We start from the raw sequence: 23294 nt of genomic DNA on the forward strand, positions 1-23294 counted from the left end.
AGATTTCTGAAATAGCAGTGCACTTTCATCATTAAAAAATATCCTTTCAGTGGGTCTCCCTGGTGGTGCAGGTGGTTGAGCACAGCACTGTGAAGCTGTCCGCAGCCTCTGCAGTGCTGGTTTGATCCCCGCAGGCCGCAGAGCAACACATGACGCGGCAGACCTCTCCTGTCTCGCCTGCTGCTCCCCTCAGCAGTGTATTTCAGTCAATCTGCCTGATCTGTTCCCCACTCTGTCTCTGGTGAATCCTCTCACCCTCCTGCACATCCAGCCTATACCCCGGTTCTTGTATAAATAAATAAATCTTTTTTAAAAAATCCTTTCAGTTTAAAAATGAACAATGATGTAAAAGTTAACAGAAAAATAAAAATAAAAAATATCCTTTCAATAATCATGGTTATGAACTTGTAATGCTGAGTTAAAATTTCTACTTCCATTTATATACTGTGTGGCTTTTGAAATCTTACTCATTATTTCTAAGTGTCAGTTTCTTCATCCATAAAATGGGAATGATTGCCACATAGTATTATTGGTTTTTTTTTTTAAGATTTATTTATTTATACAAGCACTGGGTATAGTCAGAAGCATGGGAGGGTGAGAGAATTCACCAGAGTCAGAGCGGAGAGCAGAGCAGGCAGACTGACGAAGTACACTGCTGAGGGGAGCAGTGGGTGCGACAGGAGAGGTCTGCGCACCATGTGGGACACTCACCCGGTGGTCAGGGATCGAACCGGCACTGCAGAGGCTGTGGACAGCTTTGCAACCCATCGCTCAACCGCTGCACCACCGGGGAGGCCCACCACATAGGATTATTGTGTTAATTAAATGTTTACACAAAGGTAGCCCACAATGGTAGCCCACAATTAAATGTTTACAAAAAGGTAGCCCACAATGCTTACACAAAGGTAGCCCACAAATATATATAAATACATATCCAAATTTATATATTGTATATTTAAATATATGTTTATATATTTTAGTTAGTGAAATATTAAGTTGACGTGTTTTTGAAATCCTGCTATCCTTGGACATCATTATTAGGTAGGCCAAGATATTCACCATTGTTTGTAATTTAACAGAATGCCACAGTATTTTTTTTTTAAAGATTTTATTTATTTATTTATACAAGCACTGGGTACAGTAAGAAGCACAGGAGGGTGAGAGTATTCACCAGAGCCAGAGCGGGGAACAAAACAGACAGACTGAGGAAATACACTGCTGAGGGGAGCAGCAGGCACAGCAGGAGAGGTCTGAGCACTATGTGGGACCTTCGCTGGTGGCCAGGGATCGAAATGGTGTTGCAGTGGCTGTGGGCAGCTTTGCAGCCCAGTGCTCAACTGCTGCACCACCAGGGGAGGTCGATTGCTACAGTATTTTTGATACTCAAAATTAAGGCTCATCTTCAATATTGAGAATTATAAGATTTGGATAGATCCCTCTCTCTTTCTCACACACACATACATGCACACACAGCAACTGCTGTGTATAATGATCATGTTTCACTTAGTTCAAGGCTCTATGCTCCTGGGTAAACCCACTGGTCTAGAGTTTCATGGGTAAGAAATGGTGAAGGGGCCAATTCAATCCCATTCCTGCTGCAACCACCTCATGGAAATTATTTAATTGCAATTTAATAAAACTACTAATACATTCCAGAGTACACATTTATCCCCACCCCCTAAGGAAAACCATTAGCTGACTGCACTTGGAAAACAGGGAGCAGAGTGTCTTTTTCCTTTGCCCCCTGAAGAGAACAGGATGATTTGGGGGTTCAGTCACTACTGGCACAGGGCCATTTCCTGCCTCTAGACAGAAAGGTTTAAAAGAATGAAAAAAAAGTCACAATTCTCTGAGGACATCCAATAACTTATAAAGAAAAGAACATTTTGATAAATTAGTACAAATTGATCAGAAACATACGGATCCTATTTCTCTTGAGTTTAAATTTGTAAAGAGAAAAACTTCTCAGAAAAGTGAACTTTATAGATGTCACTGAACCCAGGGGAAAAACATATGATATTATTACTCAACTTAATACATTCTTAAGTTGCCCTGTGCTTTACTCAAGTGCACACAGGTCATTTGTAGCTCAATTTGGACTGTCAAACATACAGCCCATCATGTTCTAATTGTTTTCAGAGTAAAATTCCAGACAGCAGAAGACATTAAGGTGGTTAGTATTTTCAGCAGTGAATTTCAGAACAGTGGTTTATTTTCTTACCTCTTAAATAAAGTTAATTTTGTTCATGGCAGGAGATGCTGAAAACATTGGGGTGACACATGCAGATGCATGACCAGGGATCAGAGCATAGATGGGTGGTGTAAACATACCCCCTGAAGGTAACAGGGTATCAATCAAAAGCTCTTGCAGTCAGGCTAAATGGTGCCCTCATGCCTAAGAAGAACTAATTTGCTTCATATGCCTGAGTACTTAATTCTTAAAAGGTTTTTCAGGAACCAATATAGTTATACAAGATATAAGAGATAGCCTTTGGCTTTGTTTTACAAATGATGACAATAATTGCTCAACAATGATTCAGTTGTATACTTAGAGTTTACTGAATATATATCATGCATGAAGGTATCTGAGAACAGATCCAGTCACAATGGCAGATATATATTAGAAATATATGAAAATAAGAGCAAAAAGGACCTACTATGTGTGGGGTGCCACAGAAAGCTGACTAGCATCTCCCATAGACAGTCCATGTGAGCTGAGTTTACATGCTATGTGCCAACATCATGAAACTCATTTACTTTATCAACCCACCTCAAAGGGGATAGTGGGGTTGATAACACGAGTGCTCATCACTAGGAGGTTATGGTGGCCACTCTTTTAATTTCTAGGAAAAGTACAAACCCCCTGGAGGCTCCTAATCGAATTGTAATCTGGTTGCCATAGGGGATTCACTCTCGCTGTTCTCACTTAGCAGAGCCTTCCCCACATTGAAGATAAAACACATGAGCATGTAATTTCATATGTTTCCGCTAGAAAAGGCTACTGAAAGTACTTGCTCTAATTAGTCTCAGGTTCTAAGTAGCGAAATATTTAAAATATGGGCTTCTGTCTGCCTAGATATGTTGACACTGTGTATTTAGGTATGGCTCTGGTATCTGATTTGATCACTTCCCCCAGATCATTTTTATCTTAATTCACAAATGAAGAACAGTTTCAGAAAGCTTATACCATCTCCTAGAGTGTCTCCTTGTGCCCAGGTCAGTATCTTGCCAACAGCTCAGCAATACCTTGGTCATGAGTGGAACTCTTCTGAGTCTAACAGGGCAGGCAAAACAGGCCTGGTTAGACAGCCATTTGTATCACAAAATAAATATGGTTGAGTTATTTGTATGCCATGTGCATACTCTAAAGTCAGCACATAAAGTTGAAATTTCACTCAGGCAAAATTATCCTGTAAAATTCTATAGGAAAGCCTTATGCTGAAAATTGAGGGGGCCTCCCTGGTGGCACAAGGGGTTAAGCACCACACTATGAAGCAATCTGCAGCTTCTGAAGCACCAGTTCGATCCCTGGTCGGCCAGGGAGCAACCCACATGGTGAAGCAGATCTCTCCTGACTGGCCCGCTGCTCCCCTCAGCAGAGTACTTCGATCGATCTGCCTGTTCTGTTCACCACTCTGTCTATGGTGAATCCTCTCATACAACCACCCCCCCCTCGCATCTCTGGGCTGTACCCCAGCTCTTGAATACATAAATAAATAAATCTTTAGAAAAAGAGGGGGCCTCCCAGGTGGCACAGCGGGTTGAGCACAGTGCTGTGAAGCTGTATGCAGCCTTTGGGTGCCAGTTCGATTCCCAGCCAGGCAGGGAGATTCCCACATAGCTCTGCAGACCTCTCCTATCTTGCCCACTGTTCCCCTCAGCAGTGTATTTCACTCGGTCTGCCTGTTCTGCTCCCTATTCTGTCTCTGGTGAATCCTCTCATTCTCCCACACCTCTGGCCTGTACCCCAGCTCTTATATAAAAATAAATAAAACTTAAAAAAAAATAAGTAAAAAAAGAAAGAACACTGACATACATCTCAATAAGTCTAATGATGTAATGATGTATATTTTCCCTTCAGCTTTAGGAGAGATGACTGGGTGTTTCAAAGTTCTCATTGAGCAAACGATGTAATTTTTGCTAGTATATTAGAACAAGCTCAGAGACACAACAACAGTCTTTATATGTCACCCTTACACCATCATTACACCAGTCCAGAAAAAAGCTAAGAGTGCACATAACAAAGCTACATGTACAAGCAGCATCTCTATCACTGGACTTAACTTGCCTTGGTGTCCAGCAGGTCACATACCCTATTGCACAACCAAATCTAAGACTAGTAGTCCAGAACACACTAAACTCTCTTACCTCCTTGTCTGAGATTTTCTAACCAGGAATATAGTGTGATTACATCATTCTGACCAGGTTTTATCAACTTGGATTTATCACATGTCTGGGGGACTGCAAAGAAGAAAGGCACAAGCTTCCAGCTCATGAAAATGCCTCTAGAAAGTCCTTCAGCAGGATCGCTCAGTGTCATTTTTATCTCTGTGTCAGATGTAGATCCAAACACATGCTCAGAGGTTTATTTTCTATTTATAAAAATGTCACATCATTTTGATAATCAGCAGATTTAATTTCACAGGGAGTTTTAAAGGTTGGCTATTTCGAAACCACCATTTAATCTAGATCATTTTCATTTATAGAAAAGTAACATGTTAGCTTCTCAACTCAACTAAATGGGTCAAGGTTGTTAATACTGACTCTAAAGTTATACACAGGGCCTCCCTGGTGGCACAGGCAGCTGAGCGCCACACTGTGAAGCTGTCCACAGCCTCTGCAGTGTGGGTTCGATCCTGGCCAGCCAGTGAGAATCCCACATGGCGTAGCAGATCTCTCCTGTCTTGCCTGCTGCTCCTGTCAGCAGTGTATTTTGTCAGTCTGCCTGTTCTGTTCCCTGCTCTATCTCTGGTGAATCCTCTCACCCTCTCACACATCTGGCCTGTATCCCAGTTCTTGTATAAATAAATAAATCTTAAAAAAAATAATGTTATACACATATGGAAGTGGTGGATCATTTTAAAGGCATTCAGATAGCAAATGCTGCTTGATCTTTGGTATGTCAGCTGAATAGTCTGGAGAATCAGAGAGAACAAACCTCTCTATTTGGCCTGATTGTGCTATGGTGACATGTGCAGACATGAATGTGGCTGCATGAGTAGGACTGCTGCAGAAGATATTCACGACAATGAATTGTGGAACTGGAAGGTACAGGACCCACCATCTCCATTTTACAGATGCAGAGACCAGAGAGATGGAGTTAATTGACCAAATTTATGCAAGTAGAAGAATCTGATTAGAACCCAAATTTTGTGACTTTTAATCCAATGTTCCAATCATTACAATAAGCTTTCCCTTTGGGGTAATAATAGCCAGTGTTAATTATGCCTTATTTCTCTCATCTAACTTCCAGGAATTGTAATTCCCATTCTGTGCAAGATGGGAGAGTATTCAACCTACTGTTACAGTGGCCCCATAGATAGGTTTGGAAACTGTCCCATAGTTAAATGGCTTTCTAAACCATGCTTTGCAAAGAGATGCATCCTCCTTCAAACACACAGTCCCAAACCTAGGAATATCTAGATCACAATATTTGAGAAATTTTCCCTCCCTTTTAAAGAATTGTGTATTAAATTATTAATTGTAGAAAGTCTACACTTCTCTGGTGTATTCTGGGTTTCTACCCAGTACTGAACTCCATTAAAACTGACATATTTATTACCTCCAGGTTGTAGTGGAGGAGGAGGGAAGTGAAGCAATCAGAAAATGGGAAAAAAGCACTTTTTATTTGCTCCTTTCGTAAAAGTAAATATAATATTGAAAGATTGACTTTTAAAAAGGCTCTTATTCGAATTATGTATGAGAAAAATGACTAAGTATTTTTTCCAACCCCTCATGTTGGAAAAACCTGAAGTATCCCCATGGAGTGAACCAATAAATCAGAGGTTCTGTGAAAGGAACAGATTTAACAATTTAAAGCACATAGCTTTGGGGGGGAGGAAACTACTCTCCAAATTCTCAAACATCCTTTTCTCTAGTTGAGATAAACTAACTTGAGTTGTTAAAGTTAAAAGTGACAGATTATTCTCTTTTGGCAAAATATACCATAATTTACCATATACCACAACTGATTCTTCACTTAAAGTAGAAAGATGGGCTCTATGACTTAAATATCCAGCAATTGGAAAACACCTTCCGAGAGCAGAAAGATACCAGGGAACATGTCAGCTGAAAGCCCTAGTGCCCCCATATCTCTCAACTCCGATCCTAGAGTAGGTCCTGATTTTCTTTTCCCAGCTCCAATTTGCAAAAATGTTCCAGAGAAAAATTCCAATCAGTTAGATTCCCACCTATGTTCTTTGAGTAGTTAAGTTCAAGCAAGATGCCCAATTTTAGACTAAATGCCACTGGTCACAGAATCAGAGTTATTGTAGAATAAGAAAGTGCCCAAGCAGTTGACCTCAGAAATTTCCTTTTCCTTTTCCTTAAATGTTAACTACTATATTTATAAAATGTGAGTGTCCCCACCATAGGCCATGGGAAATCAGGAGCCAGGTAAGTATTGTTTTCCTTACCCTCTAACTCTTTCAAGTACCACCATTATATCTCCTAAAACTCTTTCTAAATGCCTGTTGGGAAAATGAAGTGGCTCAGCCTCTTTTTCCACTCCTGCAGCAGCCTCTATGGCTGCCACCTGTGGCCTTGCTCTCCTCCCAGGTTTCATTACACGCACACAATATGTTGTTGCTAAAAGACGCTTGGAAGAGTGAGCACAGGGCACATGCTCCTGTGATTGTGGCTACCCAGGCTAAGAGGCCTGTCAGCATGGGCGTGCATGCATGCAGACATTCAGAGGACAGAGCAGCAGGACTTTAGGGAGAGAGAGAGAAGAGACGCCAGAGGGACACTGGGAGAGAACACAGGAGGTGGGGAGAATAAGGGAGGGAGTGGGGGTGCTTTGAGCCTTGGTTGCTACCAGCCTTACAGGAGGCCCTGTCTGCTTCCAGCCTCCCTCATGCCTGCTTTCCTGCCCTCTGGCCTGCCTGTGTCTACTGGTTCCCTGCTTCAGCATTGAAGGCCTGTGGAATCTACCTAAGGCTCCAAGATCCTTTACCATTTGTCTGAATCCACCATGAAACCCGCCAACTCTGCACTGCTTGCCCCGACAATGCCCTAGACTTACTGATAGTGTATGTGAACCTCCCGTACCTATTGAAATATAAATGACACCTCCCCCTGAGATGATTATATTTTCATGTTTCCTCTGTATTGCAATCTATTTATCTAAAATTAATGGAGTTATAATGGATAGTATGCTGGTTAAGGATGAATGACAAAGGAGGATGTGTGTTGATGTGTCAGTAGAGAAGTCAACAAGCTTCTGTGAACTACATGGGACTATAGGCATCACAAGGGACCTGGTATCACTAGGCACCTTGGGGCCTTGATTACCTAGCCATTTCCTGCTGGGAGAAGTTAAAAAAAAATCATTAGATTTTTAAAGAGTTTTCCATACAGAGGAAGACTGTGAGAGGGGTGCAAAGGCAGACTTATCTTTATACCTTAAGGTGGCTGATTAAAACATACCCACCCTAGGCACACAGGCTAACTGGCAGCATGCTCACTAGCTGAAACAACCAAGTTTATATCATCCCCCTATTATGCTTATTCATGGAAACAAGATTATGAAGCATGAAGGGAACCAAAAGGGGCTCTGATTTCTGACTCAAAGAACTCAGGTGTTTCGGTTGTGAATAAATCCAAAACCAGTTGTTTACTTGGCTAGCTGTGGCAAACTAATGTGGACTCTAAGCACTTAAAGTTCCTACCAAAAAAAGGCAGAAGCTTCCTTAGCATGTGACTTTCATTGTAACAGGGGAAATTTAGATTCATAAAATAAAGAAGTAAAACTCACATCTGACCACCAACGTAACTGCTTGTCACAAAAAAGCAGCAAAAGGCCTTCCCTGGTGGTGCAGGTGCTTGAGCACCGCAATGTGAGGCTGCCCGCAGCCTCTGCAGCACCAGTTCGATGGCGGCCAGCCGGCGAGGGTCCACATGGCGTGGCAGACCTCTCCTGCCTTTCCTGCTGCTCCCCTCAGCAGTGTATTTCGTCAATCTGCCTGTTCTGTTCCCTGCTCTGTCTCTGGTGAATCCTCTCACTCTCCCGTGCATCTGGCCTGTACCCCGGTTCTTGTATAAATAGATAAATAAATCTTCAAAAAAGAAAAAAAAAGCAGCAAAGATAGGCTGGGGGTGTATTGCTTCTAAGTGTGTGTGTGAGAGATGGGGATGAGGAAGGAGAAAGATGGAGGAAACAAAAGAAGGGGAGGGAGAAAGGGAGAGAGAAAGTGAACTTCAAGTCAACATGCAATTTCTGAAGAGTAAAAGGAACATGTCAAAAGTACAAAGTCTGGGGAATAATTTCCTACAATTCTGTCACAGCTGATGAGCATCATGACTTCCACCTGAAGATTATGCTGGCCCCATTCAAGGAATACATTTTTATGACAGCATAAGATGAACCTTAGTGTTACCATAACCACATTCCTGCACAGAATGTGAATGGTGTAAGATAATGTTTATTTTTCCAAACACACATTTTTAATCTTACATTGCAGCATAAACTAGGGTCAGCATAGATACTCAGACAGGGTTTGTATACAAAAAAAGACATTCCCTGGGGAGAACACCGAGAAAGTCATTTGCTCCTTCCAGGTCTCTGAATGTTGACCACGTCTAGTGCAGTGCAAAACTGAAGGATGGTGCATCATGTGTGTTTTGTGTTTCTGTAAATAATTTGCCCACAGGAATTGTAGCTCAGTGTGAAGGATATAATTTTCCTATCAAAAATGTAAGTATCATTTCATGTTCCGTTTCAGCCCCCTTTTTGAGAACCACAGAGATCCTAAGGGACATCATGTCAGTGACATAAGGCAGGCCCCGCACAGGGTTTTTTTTTTGGTGATCCATAATGTGATTCTGAAATAAAAGTGACAAAAAATTTTTAACATTGCATAATTTCAGAGACCTCTGCCAAGAAGAGAAGAAATAGTCTTTGCACCCAAGCAAAAGTGTGATGGATCCTTTATGGCCCATAATGAGAAACAAGTTGCCGTGACCCTGACCATGTCAAATTAGTGTGAAAACTGAATAGTAGACTTTCAGGAGGCTGAAGGGCCATTTCTTCACTATACCCCCAATTCTATTTTCTGGGGTAGAGGAATCTGTTCTCTTATTTCAATACTTTGTCAATTGTGTCTGAATGTTCAAAGGCAGGGGAGGGTCACAGTACAACTGCTTCCATACAACAGAAACCAGTGTCTTTATTTCCAAAGGACCCCAATGATGAACTCAACCTAGGTTGTTCTCTAGCTACCAGCAATTAACCTTGAGGACTGGACCACGCTAGGTATGGTATGGGACAGTGACGAGCAATGAGAGGAAGAGCTGGTATCTGTCTCAGCACAAGGCTGCCACATGCACAAGGCATCCCATGATGCTCTCACATCTGCAGGCACGCTACTTAATGTGACAAATAGCAACACTGCAGGTGTCGTGTTTCCCTAAGACACAGATCATCAATTTAAATGACAAGGAGATGATATTTAACATTTTGAACAACAATCTGTTTGTTCTAAAAGCATAGTTAAAAAATATTATATATTAGGCAAAGACCCAAATTCTGCATCCAATGGAAAAAAACTTCTTCCTTACTCCTACACAGAAGGAAACTGATTTTGGTCTTGAAAATGTAAAGCTGTGATTCCTTATTGCCAGTGATATCAAAGTCAAGTCAGCTGCCTAATAATGGTGTTGAAAGAAACCAAACTTTTCTCTATTGAATTACTCCCATCCCAGACCAGCAAGAGGGGCTAAGAGTGGGGGTAGTTTGTTTATTGAGGAGGGGGTATGTGGGGGAGGTTTATAAATTCCCATGGAGTAGTTGAGTGAAAACTATTTATGGGAAATACCATCCTCAGGGTTTGTATAGATATAGATAGGGCTTGGCCCCAGGTAACTGACCATGCTCTGGACAGCTTCACATGGTCACAGCTTTAATCAGAGAGTCTCAAAATTTTATACCTTTGTCCATCTATTTCCTGCTTTATAATTAGGGAGAAGAGAACCCAGGTCTGTGTCACGTTACTACTGAAAACTGATTCTACTTTAGGGCCTCTATGTATAGCGCTCCCAGGAGATCCATTGACCTTCCATCTCAGAATCTTCATCTTAGATACTTGAACCCCACTAATGACAAAATGCCTGAGCTGCACTAATGATAATTGATCTGTGTAGCCGGATGGTTGTTCCTGTAGGATATTTAAAATTGCTGAATATGTCCTCCACATGGAGAAATATCTCATAATATTATACCTTATTATACCCTGCTCTTCTGTTTTATATGGGAAAACATTACAAATATATACATTGCCCCAGAGACCAATAGCCAAGTGCCATGAGTCCCTGAGGTAGAACAATGGAATAGGCACTATAGAAACATTTCTTAGGCTAACTTCCAGATATGAAAGGGGTGCTTATGAGCTTTGGAGTGGGGAAGTCACTATTTTATAAGGAATGGTATTTTTAGGAATGGTATTTTCATTTTTCATGTATGAAAAATGAAGAATGCATGAAATTGCAGAAGATAACGTGGAACAGGCACTCCGACTTAGGAATCTGGGCCGCATTTCCTTTATTCATTTCCATAATGGCCACTTATTTTCCTCACTTGTTGCTACAATAAAGATTCTACTTGAGAAAAATAGGTACTAACAGAAAGATCATCATGTTGCATATTATCAGGGCTTTTTTATAGCCAACTGTGATATTCTTTACCACTACTTTTCTGAACTCAGACATTCTTAGTTTTTCATTTAGCTGATAATGCCAGTATGTAATCATCTCTTGCCCACCTCATGTTTGATGCCTGGGTGTCCCTGTTACATACCTAATCACTTCAGTCATGATTTCCATTTCTTTGAATTTCTATTCTGTGTTGTGAGAGAATTCATTTTTCTCATCTTCACAGAGCAATAATTCAATTCTCAGTGGTGAATATCCTTTTTTGTTTTCAATTTTTCAATCAGAAGTCATTATATTTTTTAGTTCTGGTAATTCATTTTTGTGCCCCAATTATATCCTCTTGAGGGGCCTTCTTCCTTTTTTCATTAAAGTGCTGCACCATCTCTCCCACTAGAGCCATTGCAATCAGAACCAACTGCACTATTTGTTCAGCTGGGCTGGCTCCCTTCAGTCCCAGAGTCCCCCTTAAGGCTACAGTGACAACAGCACCTTCACAGTCCAGTCACTGGATGAATGACTCAAGTGGTGGAGGTTGGCAGAACATGTTTTCCTCATCCTTTTCATTGTGCCCAATTCTTTCTGCCTGATTCTTTGGATATGGAAGTATTCAGCCACAACAGCTATGAGTGATTTGTATGACTAAATAGAATCAAATCAACTATTGTTTAAAAAAATAAGTCTCCTAATCATTTAGATAGCAGAGAGTAATTAAAATAATTAAACGAGATGCCTCGCTAATCACATAAGAACATTATGCATATGTTGGCCAAAAATCATGAAGATACACACCATGGGATAATGTACTTCTCTGACTTAGGGAGGTATGACCACTGATGGGAAACTCACATCACATGGATTCCACACTTTTTTTTAGATTTTTCTTTTTTAAAGATTTATTTTTTTATACAAGCACTGGGTACAGTCAGAAGCACACGAGGGTGAGAGAATTCACCAGAGTCAGAGCGGAGAGCAGAGCAGGCAGACTGATGAAGTACACTGCTGAGGGGAGCAGCAGGCGGCAAGAGAGGTCTGCATGCCATATGGGACCCTCGCCCAGCGGCTGAGGATAGAACTGGTGCTGCAGAGGCTGCGGGCAGCTTCGCAACCCAGCACTCAACCACTGCGCCACTGGGGAGGCCCAGATGCCACACTTTTTTAAAGGAAATTTTCAAGGAAACTTAACTGAGAGTCCCAAAGAAGCAACTTTGCCTTCCAACTCAATGCTGCTCTTACTTTAAAGCAGGAGATGTTTAACCCATGAATAAGTAGGTAGATGCAGTCAAAACAGGGTGATGTTAAACAAGTGAATGCTCAGGGAAGGTAATATGCAACAATACCGACAATAAAATAATCATAATAATAATGAATCACAGCTATAGTACAGACTGAAAGAGAAGTTGAGAGAGAAGGAAAATGGACTCTTTGCTTTTTGTTAGATTCAGTTTGCATTCCCAGTCATTGACGAGATCCTGTTCTAGTTTCAGTGCTTGAATTTCAATTCTGTTTTACAATGTTTCCTTATATAATGTATCCTCTTTATATAGTCTAGCTTGATTGTATTTCTATTTCAAGCAACTGATCTCAAACTAAAACCCAAACCCAAGGTAAGGTTATTAATAATCTGACCAAATTTACCATGTCTTCCTTTCTTCCTTCTTCCCTGACATTCAGGTTCAAATAGCCAGTTCTCTATTTGCAATCTTCAATATATCTAAAATCATCTCAACCACAACTGTCTGCACCACCATATTTTCTTTGTTTTCCATATAAATATACTTCTCTACCATTTTTCTCAGTAAATACATCAAGATTTACCCAAGCCCTTAGGTCAAAAACTTAGTTGTTATTTTTGATTCTTCTGTTTTCTTCATAAAGCACATCTAATTTACCACTGTGATAGTCATTACTACCATTGATAGATATCCAGTTGCTTCCATTCTGAGAATATGAAGGGATTTCATTGTCTTGTCCCCTGGGTGCCTAACTACAGACAATGAAATGTGAGGAAAAGTTCTATGCAAAATTCTGTTATGGAAATATTCAAGAGCTGTTACTCGATTGTCTATCTTTCACCATCATGTGATAGTTGATACTTCACATGATAGAGTATCTGTCAGAAATGATGGATTTACATGAAAATACTAATTCTGTTATCAACTTTTACTCATGAAACAACTTTTGCAAAGCAGATTGTACAAGTAAAGAATATTTACTATAACCAAGAGCTAGTTTAGAGATACCTGCTTTCAAAGAGACTGAAATTCTTTCCCCGGTTTCAGAACCATTCCAAGGAGGAATGGCTGTCAGAGTCAGAAGAACTAAATCAAAGTCCTGTGTATGTGACTCTGAAGTTTTCAGTATTATCATTTAACCTTTTATCTGGACAAGAACAAGGATAACTATGATCTATTTTAGATATTTCATAAGATTACTATGAAAAAAATACTACATGTCAAAAATTTGTCTTGTAGTTTTTAAAACTAATTCAGTTATGTTTTATCTGCTTCTTTTTCAAAATAAGAGTAAAATAAAGAACATGCACCAACATAGACATGCTTATCCATGTGGTTTTTACTTCTATTTGAACTTAATGTTCATACCTGTTTAAGAAATGTTACAATTATAGTAATTATAAGAAAATGTGGGATCCCCAGGCCCCCTTGTTCTGGGAGATATTGTCTTGGTGTCCAGAGTTCCTGCTTGTCAGCTAGGTGTAGGGTCATACGTGGGCTCCTCATCAAGGGCAAAAGTCCGGTATGAGTAACATACTGGGAAACAGCAGGCAGATAATAGAGAGAATATGCTTTGGCCAACAGGAACACTGGAGCCTCCCAGGCAACAATCCCTGGACCACTCCACCCTAGCTCACACTCCCATACCACCCTTCAGACATGTACACTCCCTACATACTTGCCCCACCTTTGTACTCAATGTTAATAAATTGGAGACTGGATGGGGGTTGCACTTTACTTCCAGTGTAGCCCCTCTAGGCTGCTCATCACTCCATGTGGATTTTGAGTAATCTTTCCCTTATCCTGCACCAAGGCAATAAGAAAATGACACTATTTTATTTCACTAACACATAGGAACACCAACAGAGCTATTTTATATTAGGAAACTACCATTGCCTGTTTGCATACACAAACATTTCCAAATAGTCTATTTATTAGCCAAGGAGAGAGCAAAATTCATGGTTCATCACACAATGAAACAAAACTTTTTATAACATTCATGTGAATACAGGAGAAGGCAAAACCAGAAGAATGCACAAGATTGTACATTATATGAAACCCACTTGCTGTTATAATATGTAATTGCCAAACTCTGCAATCTAAGTCTCCATAGTGTCTCTTGCTGTTTTGTTGCTTTGTTTACTTGAGAAATTTTACTCATCAATAAACGCACCCCAAAGATTTTTTTTCAAATAAGCAGAATATGATGTGTAATATATATCCTGAGGGAAGCATTTAGTGTCATCACAAAAAAACCTGATCATGATGATTCAGCTACAACGATACAAGTCCACTCCTATCTCACACTCAGAAGCTACTTTATGGAAATGATTAATTTAAAAAAAGAGTTTGGTTATAAAAAATGTACTGTACACCAGAAATCTCCTGTCAACAAAGATAACTTAACATTTTATGGGAAGTAACATAAAATAAAACCTTAATCTTAATGAAATCCACTCTATTCTCTCTTTTACACATAAAACCCACATTATCTAAAGATATAAAATTGATATAATAGGTAAATGAATCAGAACACTTTGCTCCTTTACCATGAAAACCAATCAATATAATCCCTTCAGTCAATTAATTACAAGAAGATATTTAATAACCAATGCAACCAAAATGAAGAAAGGTCAGCTATCTTTGGCTCAATGACTGGGTCTACTTGATATTTAGGAATCAATTTATCAGCTTTTTTTGAAGTTATGATCAAATTGTACCATCCATAATGTTTGCTGATTGTCTTGTTCGCCTACCTCATGATGATTCTTGGCCAACCACTCCTTAATGGTGCTGAGGGCAATGATTGCAGCAGGTTCATTTGGGAAACCTAAGTAAAGAGCAGAATAAAAAAAAAAAGAATTAACAACAAACCAAAAGGGGTTAAGGAAATAGAGAAATCAAGCATGGAATGATTCTGGATTTTTCTTACTTAAAACAGTATTCAATCTAACCAATTAGTAAGGCCTGAGCAAGACAGTCTTTTAGTAAAGTAGAGACGTATGTGAAGCCTGTGTTCCTACACATAAGGCACTATCCCAGCCCAGAGCTACAAAGCTATAAAGGACTTAAAAGTTTCTTCAATTTTACAACAGTATCAATTAAAATATACTTACATTTGCTTAATAGCTTTCAAAGGGATTTTTTTTTAACTTTTGGTTTTTCATTTTTGCATAGAAGAACTGGGGTATAGGCCGAGGTGCAGGGGAAGAGAGGATTCACCAGAGACAGAATGGGGAGCAGAGCAGGCATATTTATTGAGGGGAGCAGCGGGTGAGTCAAGAGAGGTCTGCTGTGCCATTTATAGGTTAGCTTCCTGGCTGGGGTTCAAACTTAGGCCATGGTAGTGATAGTGCTGAGACTTAACCCCAATGGCACCAGGGAGGCGCCAAAGTACTTCATATAATCTTTTCATAAGAGGTGCTCAGATTAAGGCTTACTACCCTTGTGTATAAACCAAGTAAACAAGTCTCAGAGAAAACATAAGATTGACTCGGGGCCACAGGTCAGCAGTACTCCATCAGTGAACTGAGACAAGGCAGGGCAAACAACTTGCCAAATTATCAATCCCACTAAAAGCCATTATCAGAATTCAAAGAAGGCATTGCCTACATTGTTTAGGGCCATTGGCCATTTTCTTGGGGTGTTTGGATTTGAGACAACATAAATGGACCTGATTTTGTAACGTGGCTTGGTTTAGAAGGGAAGGAAGAGTGACTTAGTTGCACCATGTTCCAGTGAACATGAGCACACAGACTCAGAACTTCTAAAACTCATCCAGAATGTCTGAGGTTATATAAACCAAACATATTCCTGAACTTGCAGAATCATCAGACATTCTGCCAAAGAGATAAAAAAAATATGTGAAGGTATAACCTTATAAGTTATATATTTATGGAGCAGAGAGAAGAGATTAAAGTGACTGTTCTCTTGAAATTGCTCCTTCAAACTCACCACTGGCTTCCTAATCATCAAATCCCAGAGTCTCTCCATCAGTCTTCATCTTCTCTGGTATTAGATGTGCTTCACTAGTTTTCATATTTCAACATCTTCTCCCCCCTGGATTTTTGTTTATTTGTTTTTAAGTGTATTTTTTATTGTTTTAAAGTATATAATTTCGTGGCTTTTTAATGGGTCCAAAAAATTGTGCTACCATTCCCACTAAATCAAAAATATTTTCATCATCCCCAAAAGAAACTCTGTAAACGTAAATAGTAATTCCCCAGATGTTTCCTGCACCCACCCCTTCACAAGTACTAATCTACTTTCTGCCTCTATGAATGTGTAGATTTTCCTTGATTTTTCAACAGCCTTTCTTCCATGTCTCCTACTGGTTTGATATCCCCGGCTCCTTTTTCTGGCAGCATCCATTAAGCGTATATTACCCTCTACATTCTAAACTTAGTTCTCTTCCTCTTTACTTTAGCTAGCTGCAACATGGCTAGGAGGCTGTCACAGGAACTCTATTTGTGGCATTGGCAGTGTAGAGGGAGAGGTGGTGCTTTAATGGGGGCATCTGAGACTTAAAGGACCCAGTATTACTGGGGCAAATACATAGTCCAATTGTTCATACTGATTGTTTAAATTTTTGTAGGCCTTCGGGGAAAAAAAGGTGTGAGAAAAAAGAAATAAGAAATTGGATATGTTTGTATCCATTTCCAAGAATAAATTTGTTTTGCTGATTAGGTTCCTACAGGCTTTGCTAGAAAGTGCATTAGAAAAGAAGACAGAATTAAGCAGTGCCAAGCACCACTTGGCCAGTCATGAGAGAGAACCACTGTCATATGAAAAATGTGCACAAGTTATAGAAATCTTGTAAATTCATCTATGATAGACTTGTGGAATTTGTTTTGAATTTTTCATCACATTCATTTTCCTTAAATTAATGCCTCAAAATGTAATATCCTTAAAATTAGAACTTGTTAATCAAATAGCTAATTAATTAAGCAAATTGCTATTGAAACAGGAAAGAGTTGCTATATAGACACTTTCAATGAATCCCTGCCTTTAAAAGCCCAAAGTCTTGGGAAGGAAATAGACAAGTAGTAACCACAAGACATAGCATTATAAGGGAATTAGGGATATCCAGGACAAAAATGAAAAACACTAAGCAAGAAAGAGAAGACTTTGCAGAAATCAGCAGTAAGTTTGGGGAAGTGAACTATGAACTGAGGAGCTGAGGAACTATTGTCCTAAGAAGTAAGCTATGAACAGCAAGGGATTAATGGAAAATGTGAGGGAAAGTGAAGGGGGCAAGAAAACAGACTGAGTCCCTGTAGGCTGAAAATTGAAAAGAAGGTTAGGATGGGCATTTCTGTTTAGGGGTTAACCACAGGAGGCTTTGCAATCCCCCTCTTCTCTGAGCTTGACATTTGTCTACAGCTGAATAGCTCCCCTTGTGCTCCAGAACCAGAAATGCAACGTGTATTCTACAAAACCAAACTCTTTCTTGACTTTCTAACTACTGCCTATGACTTTACCTTTTTCTTAGTCACATTCACATTTTATTGCTTTCCCTGCGGGTAACTGAGTACTAAAGACATTGTCTTTTTGAAATATTTTTCGCCACCCTTTTCCTTCCTTATTTTCTCATTGAAATCATTCAAAGTCTGATTAGCCCTTACCCTGACAACTGCTGTTGACTCATGGGGTACTTACTAGGTCTTTTTCCCTTCTCTAATCTATCAAGCACACCATTTCCAAGTGATTTCTCCTAAAATATAGTATCATACCACAACCTTACACAAAACAATGATAGCCTTTGCTGACATTCCAGTGCCTACAGAATAAATTCAGCTTTAGCATGGCCATTGAATACCACACACGGCTTTTCTAGACTGGGTCTGAGTTTTGTCCATTTTCTTCCCTTGTAATTCTTCTCCAACTTTTAAATGTATTTAAGAAGTGTGTAAATCATAAAATTATGATGTTATAAAAACATGATAAATAGTATAATCATGTTTACTTGCAATTGCCATCAGCATTAACCTTTAGAAGTAGTAATTCCCCACACAGAAATTATGTAACTTCTCATAGAACTATGGCAACTATATATATCAATTACTTGTGACCTACTGGTTGTTTTCCCCGCATTCATCCAAGCCTCTGATACTGAGTTATGGTTTTCAGTGTCACCTCAAGGCTTACCATTACCCTGGGTGATTTTGACATCCAAGAGGATATGACCCACCTAACACTTGGCCTGCTGATTCCTTGACCTGGTCATTTTTAATGACAACTTGCCCTCTGCTTCCTCCCTAAATCACCCACTGTACCTTGGTGCAATATTTGCATTCCAAAATTACTAATTTAACAGCATTCTCTCAAAAACTGTTCTCTCCTTAGTTTATTTCATCAGTTACTTTCCAAGGAGTGTCATTTATAAGGATTGGAAACCTACACTCTCCTCAAACCACTCCTCAAATCAGTAGCAGTTTTCCTCTAAATGGTCACATTCTTCTATCTCCTGCTGCATAACTCTGCTTTTTTCTACTCCAGCTACAATGACCTTCCTTCTGTTCTTTAAATACTTCATGTTCCCTTTTGCCAGCCTGCCATAAGACTTTGACTCATGCTCTTTTTTCTTCTTGAAATGACAAATATTTCCTCTTTTCCCAGCTTACTTTAACTTTCATTTGCCCTCTGCTCAGAGATCACTTCTCTAGAGATGCCTGCTCTGACATTGATGACTCAGTATTTTGTGCTTTCATAACACCATGTACCTTTCCCCTGAAGTACTCATCACAGTTGCACTTTTATATTTATTCATGTAAATATTTGATTCATAATCTTAAAAGAGTGAAATCCCGAGGGAGGCAGCTACCACATCTATTTTCACATTATCATAGAAGATAATTTAAAAAAAAAATGTGTTTAATAAGTGAATGTATGGTGGGTTTGAGAATCTCTTTATTGACAGTAGGAGAAGGTGAACCACTGGGAGAACAAGGGTCTTTAGCTCTAGAGGGGGGCAGGGAGGGGAAAAGGAGCATGAGATGCTGTCCAAGCAGATCAATATATTCATATTATCCTATTTCATCCCTGAGGGACAACTACTGAGAAGATGTACATGAGAAGATATAGCTCCTGATGAGAAGATATACTATAATTAATTAAAGGGGAGGGAAATTTCCTGACAAATAACCCTGAAAATATGCATGCTTTCAGTGGGCATATGTATATACATTTTTTTTCAGGGGCATACACACACATACACACACGAGACAAAGTGAGATGTTCAGAGTAAACAGCAACAGCACAATCCTATGTTTACTAAATTTTAAGGCCCCCAAGAGTTACAAGTAAGACCAATGAAAAGACAAAGGTGGATTTTAGCCCAGGGATGCACATTTAACAACAGGAAGGCCTGCCTGAGGAGGTCTCAACCATATTTTAGTCACCAGGGGACTTTTTGTTCACAAAAACTGAATGTCCACCCAGAGGGAAGTTTGAAGGCAAGCTTCAATTGAACCACTGAATTCGATGACATAGAAAATCTCTTCCAAGTATGAGGGTCAATGAGACTGAACAAGACATTAATAATTCAGGGCCAGGCATGCAGTGTTGCCTGTGTGTGTGCACAGGAGTGCACAGAATCTGTGTTTCTGCTGGCATTCCAAAGCTTAGTTCCTTATTCATTAGAATGGACGATTAAGATTAACCTTTCTTGCAATTGTTAAATTTGACAAGGGCCTCCCTGGTGGCACAAGGGGTTAAGACACAACCTATGGAGATATCTGTAGCCACTGCAGCACGAGTTTGATCCCTGGCCAGGGAGCAACCCACATGGCGCAGCAGACCTCTCCTGACTCACCTGCTGCTCCCCTCAGCAGTGTATTTCAATCTGTCTTTTCTATTCCCCACTGTCTCTGGTGAATTTGGCCTGTACTCCAGTTCTTGTATGCATAAAAAAATAAACCTTAAAAAAATAAAGTTGTCAATATATGAATTATTTTTTTTCTTTTTATCCCTTGTTCCTTTTTCCTAAAGTTTTACACACACATGCATGCATGTGAACAGTCCAACAACCCGAAAAGCTGCCCAAGTCAATATCTATCCTCCAAAGTAACTGCTATTCTCTCATCTATTATCATAAGTTAGTTTTGGCTGTTTTTATATTTCATATACATGACATATAACACACTCTTTGTCATTATAGTGTTTATCATTCTGCCTGCCTGGCTTATCCATTGTGTTACATATAGTAGGAGTTCATTCCTTTTCTTGTAGTGTTGTGTGTCACTGTATGAGTATTCAATAATTTATCCATTGCTGTGTTGATAGACAATTTGGGTTTATGACTAAAGCTGCCATGAATATTCTCACACATGTTTTTGGTGGATATAAACACTAATACTGCTGACATCTAGTCAAGGAGGTGGGGCTTTGGTCCACAGGTTATATATAGATATTTGGTTCTGGTGGATTCTGCCAAATAGCTTCCAAAGTAACAATTTACACTCCCAAAAAAGTAGATGAATATATAAAATAACATTCATCTATTCATTTAGCTTGTTAGTGTCTTGAAGTATGCTTACAAATATTTTCTTGACCCCATGTAAAGCCACTAAGGCTAATCAATATCTTAGAGATACAAGATCAGACAAGATTTCTGGCTTGCCTGCTTTCTCCCTACGAAACAGTGAGTACTTAAGCCAAGAAAGGGAAAGCTGTCAACAGAACATCAGATACATTTAAATGAATGAGGGAAAAAGTGAAACAAGTTGCATTTGCAATGTTTTTCATCTATGTCATGTCAAATAATTCATTAGACAGGCATTTTCCTCTCACTTAATTATTACGCAGGTATTTATTTTTTAATCAATGGCAGAAGGATACAGCAATGAAGACCCATTGAAGGCCTAGCCTGCTATTGAACTGTTTGTTGGAACTGTGAAAAGTGCGGATTGTTTTCAACATGGTTAAAGTGAGCATGGTTTTAACTTTTCCACAATTTTTCCTTCTAGACATTTTTCTTTTGCTGTAGTTGATAAATCCCCCAATATCTCTAATCTTTTTCCATGGGTTCTCATTTCAAGAATTCTTTTTCTTAAAATAAAACTCAGGATATTCTATTAAAACACTAGATATTCCACTAAAATTAAGATAAATATGGCTTACTGTCCTTTTTGAAGGAAGAAGCAATAGATCACCTTTTATTTCAAACTTAAACTGAGGGTCTAGGTGTAGCTACAGAATACCATATCAAAATGAGGTCCATGGAAATACCTTCAGTCAATTATTTCAAAGAGGTTTTTATGACAAAAAGACTAAAACATCAAATTGAACATAACACCAATATAATTCAGTCAGGCTTTTAAATGTTGAGCCCATTTACCATTGCTGTCTGCCCAGGGCTGAGATTCTCCCTTGCATTTCTCCCCAACCTTCCTGAGTGGCCCAGTTACTAGAATTCACCTTTAGTTTAATTGTGGATGTCTTTTTAGTGGGTAAAACGAGAAAACACTCTAGAGATCAGTGTCTAAGTAAAGCTTGCAGATCTAAAATATATAGTTTATGCACAGAATCATTTCATTTTCAGTCTAACAAATTCTGTAGTGATTTTCTGATCAAAGGGTATCAGTCTATACTCTCACCCTATCCAGCAGGGCACTTGGTCCAAATTATGATAAAATACTGGCGACTTTACAGACCCACAAGTTCCTACATATACTGCATATTACTTAGAAAGTAGTGGCCATAATAACTAGTCCTCAGAGTGACTATAAGCACCAAATTGGTACAGAATTGCTATAAATATATAAAAGTTAGAAGCAATAGTTTAAAATATCTAATTCCCTTGAAGCTACATATTAAATTCACATCCACTGTTGAGACCTCCCTCCCATTAAAACTTTCAATAAGTAAAACAAATTTATCACAAAAATGTAAGTAAAATGAAAATATTACTCAGTTACTAAATATTGCATTTTCAGCATTGATTATATCTGATGCTCTTAAATGGGAGATTTATTACTGGGTTTATGGAAATGTTGTATCAGTTGAACTAGGATCATCAACATTGGCTGTTTAATACAAAGAGTATGTTTTACAAGACTTTGTTTTTCGAGTTTATAAGACATGAATTTTCCATCTTAGAACATTCTGATATGTAAACCAAAGGGACAGAAAGCTGTACATTTTATAAGATTAGGTAAATGGTGATGAAGTGGGAGATGAGTTATGTTTTTCTCAAAACACATTCCTCATCAACCCTCTTTGAACATTTGTGCATGCATGGACATGTGCGCGCGCACACACACACACACACACACACACACCCCTTTCCTGTGTGGGAAGGAGAGGTAGCAGGACATAGGTAGATGGTGTGGGAGGCATGGAAAGTGTAGGGCAATGCAGTTATGCTTTTTTAATAATTGTTTTTGACGGCTTTCTCCAATGCCCTCCCTTTAGACCTCTTTCCAAACCATAAAAGCAATTCTGATAGCACAATGAAATCAAATTACTTGAGAGAAATGAGCTGAAGGAGCTTCACTGTTAAGCAATTGCTAGAGCAGCCACTCAGACAATTCTGGCTAAAGTCTGAGTTTCACAAAAGATAAAACAGGTAAAGTAATAAGAGTGACACTGGCCCCTGCTACTGCAGTGAGCATGGCAGCAGAATGCTAAAAAGGGTGCCACTGGCTTCCCTCAGGAGAGCAAAGGCCACCCAGGTAGGCAAGAATGAGTCAACCACAGCTTGTTATTAAGATGGTGGAATCGTAGTTGCTGTTTAAAGGACAAGGCAGGTAACTCTTACAGGTATATACAGATATATCATGGCCTATCAGTCATATCCATAATCTGAATAACCACATTAGATGCCAATAAAATCATGCATACATCCCCTTGGCATGCACCATGCTTGCACACAAACTTGAATTACAACTGCCAGTACTGGCAGCCTTTCACCCGTGGGTTCTCTCTGGTAGCCAGAGCGCACTCTGTCCACATAAAATTGTCACAAAATCAGGGCTCCAAGAGCGTTCTTCAAACAACAATTATTAAGAGTTCATGGATCAGTTCCCTCATTCTCACAACCTTGGATAGGACAATACTGGGGTGCAAGCTTTTATGAAGTTGCCAGAGCTGCCTAGTGAGATTATGATCCAATTGTCCACAGTGGAGAATTGCTCAACAGTGCGCTCTTCATTGACTTATTTATCTGTCTTTTTTTCACTCATGTCCTCATGTAAG

General features: G+C 39.4%; 1 protein-coding gene across 5 annotated transcripts in view; it reads right to left on the reverse strand.

The window, feature by feature from the left end:
• MACROD2 (mono-ADP ribosylhydrolase 2) overlaps positions 1-23294 on the reverse strand; it is a 1913210-nt gene that overhangs the window by 476336 nt on the left and 1413580 nt on the right. For all 5 annotated transcript variants that reach the window (XM_054696174.1, XM_054696171.1, XM_037494392.2 and 2 more), the window contains exon 8: positions 14855-14928. In XM_054696174.1, coding sequence (XP_054552149.1) covers positions 14855-14928 — 74 coding nt within the window. The remainder of the gene's footprint in view (positions 1-14854; positions 14929-23294) is intronic.

Source organism: Talpa occidentalis, unplaced genomic scaffold, assembly GCF_014898055.3.
Source record: "Talpa occidentalis isolate TD23 unplaced genomic scaffold, MPIMG_talOcc4v2.1 talOcc4.10, whole genome shotgun sequence".
NCBI lineage: Eukaryota > Metazoa > Chordata > Mammalia > Eulipotyphla > Talpidae > Talpa > Talpa occidentalis.